General features: G+C 39.8%; 1 protein-coding gene and 1 pseudogene across 1 annotated transcript in view; both read left to right on the top strand.

Moving 5' to 3' along the window:
* The window catches only part of TMPRSS11E (transmembrane serine protease 11E), a 52,056-nt gene extending 36,473 nt beyond the window's left edge, over positions 1 to 15,583 (top strand). The window contains 1 exon segment of the mRNA XM_055296155.2: positions 15,422 to 15,583. Coding sequence (XP_055152130.2) covers positions 15,422 to 15,583 — 162 coding nt within the window.
* LOC129492300 (small ribosomal subunit protein uS2-like) lies at positions 12,800 to 13,830 on the top strand (annotated as a pseudogene).
* Positions 15,584 to 18,194: the final 2,611 nt, after the last annotated feature.

The raw sequence follows: 18,194 nt of genomic DNA, 5'->3' as shown, positions 1-18,194 counted from the left end.
AGCATTTTGGAAGGCCAAGGTGGGTGGATTTCTTGAGCCCAGGAGTTTGAGACCAGCCTGGGAAACATGACAAAACTACATCTTTACAAAAAAAAAAAAAATTAGCTGGGCTTTGTGGCATATGCCTGTAGTTCCAGCTATTTGGGAGGCTGAGGAGGGAAGATTGATTGATCGTGGGAGGTTGAGGCTGCAGTGAGCTGTGATCACACCACTGCAGTCCAGCTTGGGTGACATAGAAAGACTTCATCTTGGGAAAAAAAAAAAGTCTGAAGTCCAAAGTCTCATCTGAGATAAGGCAATTCCCTTCCACCTCATCAACCTGGATTTCACTGTCGATATAACTATCAGCATTTTGGTCACAATCATTTAACCAGTTTCTAAGAAATTTCAGATTTGTTCTTATCTTTCTGTCTTCTGAGCCTTCAAAATTCTTCCATCCTTTACCTGTTACCCAGTTGCCAAGTTGCTTTCACATTTTCCAATATCTTTATAGTAATGCCACACGCATAGTTACCAATTTTCTGTGTTAGGCTGTTCTTGCATTGCTATTAAAAAATATCTGAGGCTGGGTAATTTATTAGAAAAGATGTTTAATTGGCTCATGGCTTTTCAGACTTTATAGTAAACCTGATGCTGGCATTAGCTTGGCTCCTAGGGAGGCATCAGGAAGCTTATAATCATGGTGGGAGGTGAAAGGGGAGCAGGAACATCATGTGGTGAAAGCAGGAGCAAGAGAGAAAGAGAGTGGGAGGAGGTGCCACACACTGTTAAACAACCAGATACTGTGACAGTTCACTCGCTATCGCAAAGACAGCACTATGCCATCAGGGATCCGTTACCCAAACAACTCCCGCCAGCCTCACCTCCAGCAACGTAGATTAAACTTCAACATGAGATTTGAGAGGGGACAAATATTCAAACTGTATCTGTGTTTTTTTTCCCCATTTTTAAATGGAGTTGTTTGTTTTTTGCTTGTTGATTTAAGATTTCTTATAGATTCTGGATATTAGACCTTTGTCAGGTGCATAGTTTGCAAATATTTTTTCCTATTCTGTAGGTTGTCTGTTTACTCTGTTAATAGTTTATTTTGCTGTGCGAAGCCTTTCAGTTTAATTAGATCCCAGTTGTCAATTTTTGTTTTAGTTGCAGTTGCTTTTAGAGTCTTTGTTATAAAAGCTTTGCTAAGGCTGATGTCCAGAATGGTAGTTCCTAGGTTTTCTTCTAGAGTTTTTATAGTTTTAGGTTTTACACTTAAGTATTTCAACCATCTCAAGTTGATTTTTGTATATGGTGAAAGAAAGGGGTTTGGTTTTAATTTTTTGCATATGGCTAGCCCGTTATCCCCAGCACCATTTATTGAGTAGGGAGTCCTTTCCCCATTTCTTGTTATTGTCAGCTTTGTCAAAGATGAGATGGTTGTAGACATGCAGCTTTACTTCTGGCTTCTCTATTTGGTTCCATTGATCTATGTGTCTATTTTTTTGTACTAGCACTATGATCTTTTGGTTACTATAGCTTTGTAGTATAGTTTGAAGTCTGGTAGTGTGATGCCACCAGCTTTGTTTTTTTTTGTTTAGGATTGCTTTGGCTATTCAGGCTCTTTTTTGGTTCCATATAAATATTACAACAGTTTTTACTAATTCTATGAAAAATGACATTGGTAGTTTTATAGGAATAACATTTAATCTGTAAATTTCTTTGAGCAGTATGGCCATTTTAACAATACTGATTCTTTCTATTCATGAGCACAAACTGTTTTACCATTTGTTTGTGTCAACTATGGTTTCCTTCCTTTTTTTTCTTGAATCAAGGTCTTACCCTGTTGACCAGGCTGGAGTGCAGTGCCACAACTGTAGTTCACTGCAACCTTGAACTCCTGGGCTCAAGCAATCCTCGCACCTCAGTCTCCTGAGTAGCTGGGACTATAGGCATGCACCACCACACATGGCTAATTTTTTAGATTTTTGGTAGCGATGGAGTCTTGCCATGTTGCTCATGCTGGTCTTCAACTCCTGAGCTCAAGCAATCCTCCTGCCTCTGCCTCCTAAAGTGCTGGGATGATGGGCATCAGCCACTGTACCTGGCCTTCAACTATGATTTCTTTCATCAGTGTTTTTAATTCTCATTGTAGAGGTCCTTCACCTTCCTAGTTAGCCTTATGTCTATGTATTTTATTCTTCTTGTGGCAATTGTCAATGGGACTGCCCTCTTTATTTGGCTGTCGGCTAAGATGTTATTGTTGTATAGAAGTGCTCCTCATTTTAGCACATTGATTTTGTATTCAGAAACTTTACTGAAGTTGTTTATCAGTTCTAGGAGCCTTTGGGCAGAGACTATGGAGTTTTCTGGGTGTAGAATCATATCATTTGTGAAGAGAGATAGTTTGACTTCCTCTCTTCTATTTGGTTGCCTTTTATGTCTTTCTGTTGTCTAATTGCTGTGGTTAAAACTTCCAGTACTACGTTGAATAACAGTGGTGAGCGTACACATCCTTGTCTTTTCTGGTTCACAGGGGGATGCTTCTAGCTTTTGCCCATTCATTATGATGTTGGTTATGGGGTTGTCATAGAAGGCTTTTATTATTTTGAGTATGTACCTCTAATGCCTAGTTAGTTCAAGGTTTTTTTTTTTTTCTTCTTCTTTTTGAGACAGAGTCTCGCTTTGTCACCCAGGCTGGAGTGCAGTGGTACGATCTCAGCTCACTGCAACCTCTGTCCCCCAGGTTCTAGTGATTCTCCTGCCTTAGCCTCCTTAGTAGCTGGGATTACAGGTGCCCACCACCATGCCTGGCTAATTTTTGTATTTTTAGTAGAGATGGGGTTTCGCCATGTTGGTCAGGCTGGTCTTGAACACTTGACCTCAGGTGATCCACACATTTCGGCCTCCCAAAGTGCTGGGATTACAGGCATGAGCCACTGCGCCCAGCCATATTTATTTATTTTCATATGTTGAACCAGCTTTGCATCCTAGAAATAAGCCTACATTACTGTGGTGGATTAGCTTTTTGATGTGCTGCTGGATTTGGTTTGCAAGTATTTTGTTGAGGATTTTTGCATCAATGTTCATCAAGGATATTGTCCTGAAGTTTTCTCTTTTTGTTGTGTCTCTTCCAGGTTTTGGTATCAGAAAAACACTGCCTTCATAAAATGCGTTAGGGAGGCAGCTCTTTTTCTAGAATTTTGGGAGTATTTTCCGTAAAATCGGCACCAGCTCTTCCTTACATATCTGGTAGAATTTGGCTGTGAATCTCTCTGTTCCAGGGCCTTCCTTGTTGGTTGCTTTTTTAAAATTACTGGTTCAATTTTGGAACTCATTATTGTTCTTCTCAGGTATTCAATTTCTTCCTGGTTCAATATTGGGAGTTTGTGTTTCCAAGAATTTATCCATTCCTTCTAGATTTTCTAGTTTGTGAGCATAGAGGTGTTTACAATCATCTTTGAAATTTTTGGTAAAATATATTTCTCTTCCCTCTGGCATTTCTGATTGTGCTTATTTGAAAGTTCTCTCTTTTTTTTCTTTGTTAGTCTTGCTAGCAGTGTATCAATCTTATTTATTCTTTCAAAGAACAAGCTGTTTGGTTTCATTGATCTTTTATATGGATTTTTGTGTCTCTATTTCATTCAGTTCAGCTCTAATTTTGGTTATTTTTTGTCTTGTGCTAGTTTAGGGGTTCACTTACTCTTGTTTTTCTAGTTCCTCCAGGTGTGATGCTACATTGTTAATTTAAGATATTTACATCTTTCGATGTTGGCATTTTGCCCCATAAACTTTCCTCTTAATACTGCTTTACCTGTGTCCCAGAAATTCCGGTATGTTGTACTTTATTTTCATTAGTTTCAAAGAATTTCTTGCTTTCTGTCTTAGTTTCATTCCTTACTCGAAAGTCATTCAGGAGCAGGCTGTTTAATTTCCATGTAATTGTATAATTTTGAGAGATCTTGGTATTGATTTCTATTTTTATTGCATTGTGGTCTGAGAGTGTGATTGGTATGATTTTTAAAATTTGTTTAGAATTGCTTTATGGCCAAGTGCATGGTTGATCTTAGAGTATGTGCCATACACACGCAGATGAAAAGAATGTATATTTTCTTGTCGTTAGGTGGAGTGTTCTATAGATATCTCTTAGGTTCATTTGGTCAAATGTTGAGTTTAGGTTCAGAATATCTTTGTTAGTTTTCTGTCTTTGTAACACCTTTAGAGGGGTGTTGAAATCTCCACTATAATTTTGTATTTATCTAAGTCTTTTTTGTAGGCTCTAAGAACTTATTTTCTGAGTCTGGATGCTCCAGTGTTGAATGCATGTACGTTTAGATAGTTAATCTTCCTGTTGAATTGAACACTTTATCACTTTGTTACACCGTTTTTTGTCCTTTTCAATTATTGTTGTTTTAAAGTCTGTTTTGTCTGAAATAAGAGTAGCAACCCCTGTTCTTTTTTGTTTTTCATTTGCTTGGTAGATCTTTCCTTATGCCTTTACTTTGAGAGTATGAGTGTCATTGCATTTGAGATGGGTCTCCTGATGATAGCATACAGTTGGGTCTTGCTTCTTTATGCAATGTGCTACTCCGTCCCTTGTAAGTGGGGCATTAAGCCTGTTTATATTCAAGTTATAATATTGATATGTGAAGATTTGATCCTGCCATCATGTTGCTAGCTGGTTATTCCATAGGCTTGATTGTATAGTTGCTTACAGTGTCAGTGGGCTATGTAATTGTCTCTTCTGTGGTGTCAGGTAATGGTTTTTCTTTTTTTTTTTTTTGAGACCGCATTTTGCTCTTGTTGCTCAGGCTGGAGTGCAAAGGCGCAATCTGAGCTCACTACATCCTCTACCTCCTGGGTTCAAGCAATTCTTCTGCCTTAGCCTCCTGAGTACCTGGGATTACAAGTGCATGCCATTACACCTGGCTAATTTTGTATTTTTAGTAGAGATGGGATTTCGCTATGTTGGCCAGGCTGGTCTTGAACTCCTGGCCTCAGGTGATCTGCCCACCTCGGCCTTCCAAAGTGCTGGGATTATAGGCGTAAGCCACCATGCCTGGCCAGGTAATGGGCTTTTCTTGCCACATTTAGCACTCTCTTAAGGACTTTTTGCAAGGCAAGTCTGGTGGTAATAAATTCCCTTAACATTTGCTTGTCTGAAAAAGATTCTGTTTCTCCTTCGCTTATGAAGCTTAGTTTGGCTGGATGTGAAATTCTTGATTGGAATTTTTTTCTTTGAGAATGCTGAAAATACCAGCCTGGCCAACATGGTGAAACCCCATCTCTACTAAAAATACAAAAATTAGCCGGGCATGCTAATGGGTGCCTGTAATCCCAGCTAGTCGGGAGGCTGAGGCAGGAGAATTGCTTGAACCTGGGAGGCAGAGGTTGCAGTGAGCTGAGATCATATCATTGCACTCCAGCCTGGGTGACAAGGGTGAGACTCTGTCTCAAAAAAAAAAAAAAAAAAAAAAGAATGCTGGCTGAGTATAGGTCCCCAATCTCTTTTGGCTTATAAGGTTTCTGTTGAAGGTTCTGCTGTTATCCTGATAGCACCCCCTTTGTATGTGACCTGTGCCTTCTCTCTACTGCTTTTAAGATTTTTTTCTTTCATGTTGACCTTGGAGAATCTGATGACAAGGTGTCTGGAGGATGGGTGTCTTGTATATTATATCTCTGGGGTTCTCTGAATTTCTTGAATTTGTATGTTGACTTCTGCAGCAAGGTTGGGGAAATTTTCATGAACAATATTCATAAATGAGTTTTCCAAGTTGCCATCGCTCTCTCTTTCCTCTTTTTGGGGATGCCTGTGGATTGTAGATTTGGTATATTTATATAATTCCATATTTCTTGGAGATTTTGTTCATTAAAAAATATCTTTTTCTTTATCTGACTGAGTTGATTTGAAGAACTGGCCTTCAAGTTCTAAAACTGTTTTCCAGTTTGATCTGTTCTGCTAATACTGCTCATTGTATTATGAAATTCTTGTAGTGAGTTTTTCAGCTCTAGGAGATCAGTTTTTTCTCTCTTCTCTTCTCTTCTCTTTTTTTCTTTTCTCTCAGAGTCTCACTGTTGCCCAGGCTGGAGTACAGTGGCACGATATCGGCTCACTGCAAGCTCCACCTCCCAGGTTCACGCCATTCTCCTGCCTCAGCCTCCCGAGTAGCTGGGATTACAGGGGCCCGCCACCACCCCCGGCTAGTTTTTTTGTATTTTTAGTAGAGACAGGGTTTCATTGTGTTAGCCAGGATGGTTTCGATCTCCTGACCTCATGATCCACCCGCCTTGGCCTCCCAAAGTGTTGGGATTACAGGCATGAGCCACCGCGCCTGACCCTGATTCTTTCTTAAAATGGCAATTTCATCTTTCAGCTCTTGTATTATTTTATTGATTCCATAAGTTCCTTAGATTGTGTTTCAGCTTTCTCCGAATCATGATGATCTTCATTGACATCCGTATTCTGAATTCCATGTCTGTCATTTCAGTCTGGTTAAGAACCATTGCTGGGGAGCCAGTTCAGTCATTTGGAGGTAAGAAGACACTCTTGCTTTTAGAGTTGCCAGAGTTCTTGTATTGGTTCTTTCTCATCTGTGTGTGTGAAGTCGTTGTCCTTTGTATGGAGCTTTTTACTTTTAAATTCTTTGATGCCTTTTGTGGTTTGATTGTGGTATTAGTTGTGCTTAGTTAATTTTGTTCATTTTTGGATGATTTCAGGGTCCAAGGGTTAGCTCAGCACTCCTGGGCTGCATGCTGTAGCAGGCTGTAACCTTGGGAAATTGGGACCAGGTCTGAGGCTGTTTTCTCTAGCCCCTAGCAGTTAAGTACCTCCTGTGTTGGAAGGAATGAGGTGTTCCTGGTCCACTGGCAACAAAACTGTGCTGGCAAAGGCACTTTGGCGGGGTGGCAGTGGGTCAGTGAGGGTCCTTGTGCTCACATATGTGCTGGTGGTGGGGTAGTGGCAAGTCCTGCACAGGCATGTGTGCTGGTGGTGGGGCGGTGATGGGGTCAGTGTGCATGCATACACCAGTGAGTCAGTGGCTGGAGGCTGCAGGCAAAGGCGTGATAGCAAAGCAGCAGGTAGAGGCTGCCAGTGAGTGCATGCTGGTGGGTGCTCACTGACAGGGACCTGCCTTCAGGAGCTTTCCAGCTGTTAGGCAGGGTCTGCCACCAAAATAGCAATGGCTGCGGCTGTCAAAAAATGCCTTGGCTGGGCAGCTGAGGCAGTGCTGCAAGTTTGCGTAGCCAGGCAAGGGCTTTGGAATAGGCCAGCAGACAAGCGAGTGCTCGGATCAGACTGTTCCCATCCCACAAGTAAGAGAGCCCTGTGATGTCCAGGTCTGTCCATAAACAAAGGCTAAAGCCACCTAGAGATGTATGATGAGCTTTGGGGGATAGGCACCCATGCCATGCTCTGCTGTAGCCATTCTCATGCCAAACCCTGTGGACTCTGTGCAGGCTAGAATTCTGTCTCTTTCAACTCTCCAGGCCATTCTCCCTGCCACCTTAACTGTCCATGGGGGATGAGGGGTCTCCTGCAGCTAAGATTCTGGAGGTCTGTGGTGTGAGTTGGCCACTCCATGACCATTTAACTTACCCCTTCCCCAGGAGCCTCTCCAGGCCAGGAACAAGTTCTGGTGCTTGGCAACCCTGTGCAGGGTTACCAGCTTCCTTCCCTTTCAGCCTGGGGTCCGCATTCTCCTTCCATCAACTCTCAATGCCTTCTTTCTGAAAATTTGTTCAGAGTGTGCCAGTCTTCTTGATGGTCTGGTCCCTCACTGGGAGAAGGTCTTCTTGTCTGTGACTAGTCAGCCATTTTGTTTTAGTATTTGTTAAATAATGAAATAATAATAATTTGAAAAAACTAAATTATTATTATTTAAAACTCTATATCTTATTTAAATTTTCTATTTAACGATGCCTCAGCAGACATTGTGATGCAGAGGGAGGGGGATGTATGAAAGAATTGCCTCATTTCCCACTCAGCTTCCTTTGATACTCAGGTGAGGGACTAATGCCTCATTACTACTGCGTGGAAGTTAGGCCTCCTCTGATAACACTCTGGCTGAAGGTACTTTGTTACTGCTCCCCTTTTGGCCTCCACTGACTTCATGGGGTAGTGATTTCATTACTGCTTGGCAGTGGTGAAAGACTTGACTTCCCACTACATCTCTTCAGACATGGTTCTAGTAGATGGGGAGAGTTATTCATGCTTCCCACTCAGCATATTCTTTTTTTTTTTTTTTGAGTTGGAGTCTCACTCTGTTGCCCAGGCTGGAGTGCAGTGGTGCCATCTCGGCTCACTGCAACCTCTGCCTCCTAGGTTCAAGCGATTCTCCTGCCTCAGCCTCCCGAGTAGCTGAGATTAAAGGCATGTGCCACGACACCCGACTAATTTTGTATTTTTAGTAGAGACGGGGTTTTGCCATGTTTGCTAGGCTGGTCTCAAACTCCTGATTTCAGATCATCCACCTGCTTCAGCCTTCCAACGTGCTGGGATTATGAGCATGAGCCACTGCACCTGCTCCCTATTCAGCATATTCTGACACCAATCTAGTAGGGAATTGGGCCTTGTTACAGACTGGTAAGCATGGAAGTCTTTTCAGTTGGCATTTATTATCTTCCTGGATTTGCTGTTTTCCCAAGTTGCCCTCTTATTGATTATTTTACTAGGGAGAGCAGGATTTTCTTGGAGCCTTTTAAAAAACTTGCACCTGTTGGCAGGTTGCCAGGTTGCTGGCTTCTTCCAAATCCGTGATATATGAAGCAAAAAAAAAAAAAAAAAAAAATTGAGAGAATTCACTGATGTATCATTCCTTTTGTCCTGCATTTCTGAGCCCACCTGTCTTCTTCTCTCTAATTTTCAGAGTCTTTTTATGTTTGTTTTATTTGTAATGCCCACGTATTTTTTTGTTTGTTTTAGCTGTATTTAGCTGGGGAAAAAAGAATAAGTAAGTCTGTTCCATATTGGTCTGGACCATTTACATATTTTGAAGCTGGGTTTTGTTTCCCAGTGCTTGGCTATTGCCACCAATTTTGTGCCTTTGGTGGATACAAAACTTTTGACCTCTATGTCTTCATGTGCATCGCCGACAAAATCATGGAGGGGGCCAATAACTGGTTCCTTCTGTGTGTCACTAAATGCTATTATAATTTTCATTTTGTGATTTGACAGAATTTTTGTTTAATGTGCTTTCTAAGCCCTATAGTTCTCTTCAGAATTCCATGTTACTCTGTGTGCTTTCTAATCTGTATTCATAAAATAGTACCATTAATTTCTAAGGTTTTTTTTTTACAATTTTTAATGTTATTCCCTTCATGCTTTCACATGAACACTGTATCTGTATTGCCTTGATTTTCTCCACCTCATTTAATTCACTGTTGGCGTCACTATAGTTCTTTCCCAACTTTTACCTTTGGGTTAGTCATTTTAGCCATGTTCAGTTTGCTACATTAAATTCTTTTATTCAGTTGACCTTTGTTTATACTCTGGCAAATGCCCAAGTTTAGACTCACTTCATTGTGTTTCTTTTTCTGTGTTTCCTAATTGCTCCTGGAGGAACACACGGAACAAAGTAGATTGGTCTCATTACCACACTCTACTAAAAATTCCTTCCTAACAATTGAAATTGATTCTGTAATTCAATCTCCTGAAATGAATTCAACTTAAAAGATGACTTGAAAATATACTTGATCCTTGTTATTTGCAGATTCCATATTTGCAAATTCACCTACTCACTAAAATTTATTTGTAACCCCCAAATCCATACTCAAGGCACTTTTACGATCATTCACAAGCATGCACAGAGTGGCAAAATATCTTATTACTCAATGAGCATATTCTTACCTGAGGTTGAAAAATGTGATACTGTGCCTTTTTGTTTCAGTTCTCATTCTGTAAATAAGTGTCCTTTTCTTGGTCTACATAGTGCTACATTTTTCACATTTTTATTATCTTTGCTGGCAATTTTGCTGTTTAAAATAGTCCCCAAGTGTAGTGCCAAAGTATAGTGCAAGAAGGTTGTGATGTGCCATATGGAGAAAATATGTATGTTTGGTAAGCTTTGTTTAGTTATAAGTTTTAGCGGTGTTTACTGTGAGTTTAATGTTAATGAATCAACGATGTATATTAAATAGAATGTCTTTAAACAGAAACACACACTAAATCTGTTTATGTATTGGGCAGTTGACAAAAACGCGACCAGAGTCTCCTGGAAAACCAACTCTGTATTTCTCCTAAGAACAAGGACTCAGCAGTCATTAATTCAGTGTTTGTGGTGACTTCGCAGAACTACCATGAATAATGAGAATAACCTGTATTGTATTTGTCTTCTTGACGGTCATGGAATCATTGATGGTTTAGATATTATGCTAGACCTTCTTTTGTCCTAATCATCATCATCCTACTTGCCTCCAACTTTCCTGAAACTGCTGAAAACATCGTGCACTTTTACATTTATGATCATCCATTATGTTCTTTATTCAACTATCTCGGTTTCTATAGTCTTTATAGTAATGTCCTTCCTAAAAATTTCAGAGAAACAGATGTATGCCCTCTTAACCTTTTATTTTATAATTTTTATTGTAAAAATTTCAATGGTGTGCAAAAATAGGGAGGATAAAATAATGAACTTTCATGTACTCATCACCTAGTTCAAAAATTTACAACTCATGGCCAACCCTACGTTATCCGTACATACCCTGATACAATCCCCTTATCCCCTTCCCCCACCAAAGTATCAAATCTATTTTGAAGTTAATCCCAGATGTTATATACTTTCATCTAAAATGTCCCCATTCAAAAATACTATCTTGATGGTGACATTAGAGATATATACTCTTTACAAACTTTGTGAGCTACAGAAGTGAAGCCAAATTTGCCCTATGATTACAATATTCTACTTTCTTGTCTCTGGAAAGACATGGCACCCATTTTTTTGGAGGGGAGGTATGGAGTTTCATGCTTGTCACCCAGGCTAGAGTGCAGTGGTGCGATTTCAGCTCACTGCAACCTCCACCTTCCGGGTTTAAGCTATTCTCTTACCTCAGCCTCCTGAGTAGCTGAGATTACAGGCAACCACCACCACACCAGGCTAATTTTTGTATTTTTAGTAGAGATGAGGTTTCACTATGTTGGTGAAAAATTCCTTCCTAGCTTCCAGGCTGGTCTCAAACTCCTGACCTCAGGAGATACACCTGCCTCAGCTTCCCAAGGTGCTGGGATTACAGGTGTAAGCCATTGTGCCCAGCCTCCATTTAAAAAATGTTCATGTCTAGCATCCACAATTTTTCCCACTTGCCTTGTTCTTTATATTTTAATATCACAAAAACCGTTAATAACCTCATATGTAAAAGTTTTTCCTCGAATCTCCTACTGTTTCTCATCTCAGTGGTATCTGGCCACCTTGTCTTTCTTAAAACATATCCCTTGTTCGAATTTCATAATTCTGAAATTTGCTGATTTCTTTCCTCCTCCTCCATCTACTCATTTCTGGCTCTATCCTTTGATTACTCTTTCTCTCTCTCTCAACCTGGCTATCCTCAAGATTCAGATCTCAGATAAAATTTTTATCTGCTGTCTATATTCTCACTCAAAGAAGCCATCTTTTCTTTGAACTCAGCTATCACCTTAATGAGTGCCAAACCTATGTCTCCAGAATTCAACTCTTGCCCATATTTAGTCTTACATTTCTACATACTTCAAACTGATTTCTATTTATATATTTTAAGTTCTTAATATGAAATGAAAATCTGTGTATGTGCCATTTGAAACTCAACAGGCATCATGAAATGTTGCCTGGGTTTTTAAGTTTCTTGCTAATATTATTGGGGTTCACTATTCTTAGAGTTTTTTTTTACTCTTATGTTTCCTCCACATGTATTCGGTTAAGTCCTAGACTATTTTCCCACTTTACCATATCTTTTATGTGTATTTCTTATACCCCTATTATTTCTGTTAACACCCTAATCTACTCCCTCATTTCTTTGTGTCTTAATACTTCCACGGCTTCCTGTTTGGCTCCTTCCTTCCAATTTTAGAAGTTTCTGTTGCGATATGCACATTCCCGAATACACTTCCTGTTCTGTTTCTCACTAAACCATTCACTAAAAATAACAGGATTAATGAGACAAATAGGGATAGAGACAGACCGGTCCCTCAAAAGCTGTGCAAATTTATAACTGAAGAATTAACAAATATAATAATTGGTACCTTTAAAAATAGCTTGCACAACATAGGCAGGCAGAATGCCCAAAGTCTGGTGGCTTACTCAGGGCATGTTAAAAATGCACAGAAAAATAATGTGGAAACACAGGTTTGCTGGTGCTAAGGCAATATACACAGGGAAGTGTAGTCCTGAGCAGAAGAGGAAATGCAACCTAAAACTGATACAAAGCTAGGATACATCTCTCTGGGGAGGGAGTTTTGGGTACAGGAACTCAGGCATTTTCTTTTTCTTTTTTTTTTTTGAGACAGAGTCTCACTCTGTTGCCCAGGCTGGAGTGCAGTGGTGCGATCTCAGCTCACTGCAAGCTCTGCCTCCCGGGTTCATGCCATTATCCTACCTCAGCCTCTCCGAGTAGCTGGGACTACAGGTGCCCGCCACCACGCCCAGCTAACTTTTTGTATTTTTTTAGTAGAGACGGGGTTTCACCGTGGTCTCGATCTCCTGACCTCGTGATCCGCCCGCCTCGGCCTCCCAAAGTGCTGGGATTACAAGCGTCAGCCACCGCGCCTGGCCTAGAACTCAGGCATTTTCTTAAAACAGTGCCCCAGCCTTTCCACACTACCTGTAGAGGGGTCCGTACGGCGTTGTTCTGGATTCCTGTTGTAACTTAAAGGGAAACTTACACAATGTCCGGAGCCCTTGATGCCCTGCAAATGAAGGAGGAGGATGTCCTTAAGTTCCTTGCAGCAGGAACCCACTTAGGTGGCACCAATCTTGACTTCCAGATGGAACAGTACATCTATAAAAGGAAAAGTGATGGCATCTTTATCATAAATCTGAAGAGGACCTGAGAGAAGCTTCTGCTGGCAGCTCGTGCTATTGTTGCCATTGAAAACCCTGCTGATGTCAGTGTTATATCCTCCAGGAATACTGGCCAGAGGGCTGTGCTGAAGTTTGCTGCTGCCACTGGAGCCACTCTAATTGCTGGCCGCTTCACTGGAACCTTCACTAACCAGATCCAGGCAGCCTTCCGGGAGCCACGGCTTCTTGTGGTTACTGACCCCAGGGCTGACCACCAGCCTCTCACGGAGGCATCTTATGTTAACCTACCTACCATGGCGCTGTGTAACACAGATTCTCCTCTGCGCTATGTGGACATTGCCATCCCATGCAACAACAAGGGAGCTCACTCAGTGGGTTTGATGTGGTGGATGCTGGCTCGGGAAGTTCTGCGCATGCGTGGCACCATTTCCCGTGAACACCCATGGGAGGTCATGCCTGATCTCTACTTCTACAGAGATCCTGAAGAGATTGAAAAAGAAGAGCAGGCTGCTGCTGAAAAGGCAGTGACCAAGGAGGAATTTCAGGGTGAATGGACTGCTCCAGCTCCTGAGTTCACTGCTACTCAGCCTGAGGTTGCATACTGGTCTGAAGGTGTACAGGTGCCCTCTGTGCCTATTCAGCAGTTCCCTACTGAAGACTGGAGCGCTCAGCCTGCCACGGAAGACTGGTCTGCAGCTCCCACTGCTCAGGCCACTGAATGGGTAGGAGCAACCACTGACTGGTCTTAAGCTGTTCTTGCACAGGCTCTTAAGCAACATGGAAAAATGGTCGATGGAAAATAAACATGAGTTTCTGAAAAAAACAAAAAACAAAAAACGAAAAACAAAACAAAACAAAACAAAAACAGTGCCCCAAAGGTGTCTGCCTGTGTAATTGCTGAGTTGAAAGAGTTTTCCTTTTCTTCTGGAGTTTATAATTCTACTCCCATTATTCTGGCTCCCTTGCCTAAAAAAAAGCATATATAAACCATCATAATTTCCATCTTCGACTGACATAACTCTGCCATTCACTAATCAAATGTGAACTCATTAGTGCTGGTAGAATAGACTCTATATTTTTTTCTGTTTGATACTTGCTGGACATCACCTTACTTTTCAGCTTGTAATGCTATTTACTGCTATTTATATACTATTATTTATATTATTTACTATTTACTGCTATCTCTTTAAAATAATTATTTATTCTCAGACTCATTTATTCCTGTCTCTTATGCTGATTTAAGCTTTGTTTTCTCTTGTATCTTCTATTTCTCCATCCTGATTTTCTCTGGGATTTTATTATCAAAATTATTTATTTTCAAATAGCTTCATATGGTATATCTTATTTCTATAAGCAGATTGTGGGTTCCTAGAGGACAAGATCCATGTGTTTATAATACTCTTTTTATATCTCCTCCTACATACGAGGGTATCAGCAAATGCTTATTGGTTAGTTGATTTAAAATCACAAATGTATTATTTCAAATTTACTATTATATTAGTTAATTTTTTAAATGGACAAAAGAAAATTCACAAGGAAGTTAACATAATGTAGGGAAAAAAGCATGGACTTCTGAATTAGATCACTCTGGATTCAAATTCAAGGTCTACCACTGATTAGCACGTGATCTCAGGCAAATTACTTAATGTTTCCGAGTTTCAGTTTTCTTAATAACCCAGAAAAAATTAACCTAGTTCTACGTTTTTTGTAAACAAGAATTACACGAATTAACGAGATAATACTTTAATCAATTAAGAACTTCATAGAGTATGAATACTTGATGGGTGGTCGATAATTAGAGGCTCCAGGATCTTGAGGGATAATCAGCCAGTACCTCGTTATTACCAGCCACATAAGGAAGAAAAACTCTGGAGTTTGCAGGATATAAATAATTAGAATTTGTGATTTTATATATGCATTTCCTAAGTTCTGCCTTTTGCTAGACTAAGCACTTTACATTCACTGTCTTACATCATCTTCGTAGCACTCATCACAGGTGGGTATTATTAGGAGCATTTACAGATAAATAAATTAAAGGTCTTAGCCAGCAGGGAAAGGCCAAACTTGAGATAGAAACCCTGGTGTCTGACTCTAATGTCTGTTATTTTGTTTGTTTGTTTTTTTAAATCAGTAATAGACTCTTCACTCCCTTTTTTTGGGGGGTTATGTTACACTAATACAGAGTATGTATCACATAAGTTAAGAGCACAGTTCTCCAAAGAGATGGAGCCTTCAATCTCATTGTTTTGAATCTTGAGGCTCCATCAGTTTTCAAGGTATTGGAGGTCCTCTTTTAGGTGGATAACTGACATAGATGGAGAAAATCACTTATGCATGCGAACACACTGAATACTTCTGAAAATTACCCCTTTCATTACATTCTTAAGTTAGAAAAATAGCCAATTCCTCTGTAATGAACCGAATTATGAATTACTAATTTCTGTCTTCTCCTTTAGGGTGACTCTGGAGGACCACTGGTTAGTTCAGATGCTAGAGATATCTGGTACCTTGCTGGAATAGTGAGCTGGGGAGATGAATGTGTGAAACCCAATAAGCCTGGTGTTTATACTAGAGTTACGGCCTTGCGGGACTGGATTACTTCAAAAACTGGTATCTAAGAGAGAAAAGCCTAATGGAACAGACAACATTTTTTTGTTTTTTGGGTGTGGAGGCCATTTTTAGAGATACGGAATTGGAGAAGAAGACTTGCAAAACAGCTAGATTTGACGGATCTCACTAAACTGTTTGCTTGATGCATATATTTTCTTCCCAGCTCTGTTCCACACATAAGCATCCTGCTTCTGCCAGATCAACTCTGTCATCTGTGAGCAATAGTTGAAACTTTATGTACATAGAGAAATAGATAATACAATATTACATTACAGCTTGTATTCATTTGTTCTCTAGAAGTTTTGTCGTCAGAATTTTGACTTGTTGACGTAAATTTGTAATGCATATATACAATTTAAAGCACTCCTTTTCTTCAGTTCCTCAGCTCCTCTAATTTCAGCAAATATCCACTTGCAAGGTGCAGAACAAGGAGTGAAAGAAAATATAAGAAGAAAAACATCCCCTACATTTTATTGGCACAGAAAAGTATTAGGTGTTTTTCTTTTTCTTAGTGGAATATTGGAAATGATCAAGCAAAGACAGCAGAATGCCAATCACTTCGTCATTTAAGAAGTATGGGAACTAAGTTAAGGAAATCCAGAAAGAAGCCAAGATATATCTTTATTTTCATTTCCAAACAACTACTATGATAAATGTGAAGAAGATTCTGTTTTTTTGTGACCTATAATTATACAAACTTCATGCAATGTACTTGTTCTAAGCAAATTAAAGCAAATATTTATTTAACATTGTTACTGAGGATGTCAACATATAACAATAAAATATAAATCACCCATTTGCTTGACATTATGATATGATAATCCACAAAGAAGGGGAAGATGGGAAAAATGTTACTATGCAATTTATTGTAAATTATTTTAAAATTTGAGGCTAGGATGAAAATTAATTTAAAAACAGTCAGCATGCCTATGTACTAAAATAATTGTGTTGTGGAATGGGAGGGAACAAAGAGTTCAAACAATTGACTGGAAAGGTTTTATCCATCTAAGACTTTCCCAAACAGCAAATCCTTGAAGGGAATGAGATCCAGGTGTTAGTGTATAGTCTAGTGATGCAACTAAACTGGGGCTCAGACCTCTATTCTGAGATGATTGCAGATATTTTTCTTCCCCTGCTGCTGTGTTTACAGTTCATGCATGGCTAATGGTCCTGTTAGACTCCTCTGGGCGGAGATGGAAAGATATCATAGAGAAGATATCCTGGAAGCTGCTTCGCTGCTCCATCTAGTGTGACACTGAATGGCTAACTGCCTGGATAACAAACATGAACAGTAAAATCATGATATTGGCCACCTTCATGATTTTAGTTTTGGTAAATTATTACTGAGCTGTTAGAGACACAGCTTTCAAGTAATCTAGACCGTAATGAAGTTAGGACTGGTACCATGATGTATGGGATGTTAATGGTGAGATTTCACCAAGTCTGTCCTCATTGCGTATAGCTACTCATATAAGTTCTATATTGTACAATAATTACCTTGAAAACCAGTATTGCCAGGAAAAATTTGAGTTTATTGATCTGAATAACATTGGCGTATGAACTGATAACATGTAGGCCCTTGGCAAAAATATGAAAACTGACATGAATTGGTATGTTAAATATTTTGCGTAAGCTATTTTTGTTTCATTTGAAAAAGTGCTCTGGGAAAAAGCAAAATTGAGGAAAACCTTGAATTTTAAGCAAGGATATAAGTACGTTTAAAACTAGTCTCAGTGTCCTATTCAACATAGTGCTGGAAGTTCTGGCCAGAGCAATCAGGCAGGAGAAGGAAATAAAGGGTATTCAATTAGGAAAAGAGGAAGTCAAATTGTCCCTGTTTGCAGATGACATGATTGTATATCTAGAAAACCCCATTGTCTCAGCCCAAAATCTCCTTAAGCTGATTAGCAACTTCAGCAAAGTCTCAGGATACAAAATTAATGTACAAAAATCACAAGCATTCTTGTACACCAGTAACAGACAAACAGAGAGCCAAATCATGAGTGAACTCCCATTCACAATTGCTTCAAAGAGAATAAAATACCTAGGAATCCAACTTACAAGGGATGTGAAGGACCTCTTCAAGGAGCACTACAAACCACTGCTCAATGAAATAAAAGAGGATACAAACAAATGGAAGAACATTCCATGCTCATGGGTTGGAAGAATCAATATCGTGAAAATGGCCATACTGCCCAAAGTAACTTATAGATTCAATGCCATCCCCATCAAGCTACCAATGACTTTCTTCACAGAATTGGAAAAAACTACTTTAAAGTTCATATGGAACCAAAAAAGAGCCCGCATTGCCAAGTCAATCCTAAGCCAAAAGAACAAAGCTGGAGGCATCACGCTACCTGACTTCAAACTATACTACAAGGCTACAGTAACCAAAACAGCATGGTACTGGTACCACAACAGAGACATAGATCAATGGAACAGAACAGAGCCCTCAGAAATGATGCCGCATATCTACAACTATCTGATCTTTGACAAACCTGACAAAAACAAGAAATGGGGAAAGGATTCCCTATTTAATAAATGGTGCTGGGAAAACTGGCTAGCCATATGTAGAAAGCTGCAACTGGATCCCTTCCTTACACCTTATACAAAAATTAA

Source organism: Symphalangus syndactylus, chromosome 10, assembly GCF_028878055.3.
Source record: "Symphalangus syndactylus isolate Jambi chromosome 10, NHGRI_mSymSyn1-v2.1_pri, whole genome shotgun sequence".
NCBI lineage: Eukaryota > Metazoa > Chordata > Mammalia > Primates > Hylobatidae > Symphalangus > Symphalangus syndactylus.
The sequence above is the reverse complement of the archived record's forward strand: the minus strand, read 5'-3'. Positions and strand labels throughout refer to the sequence as shown.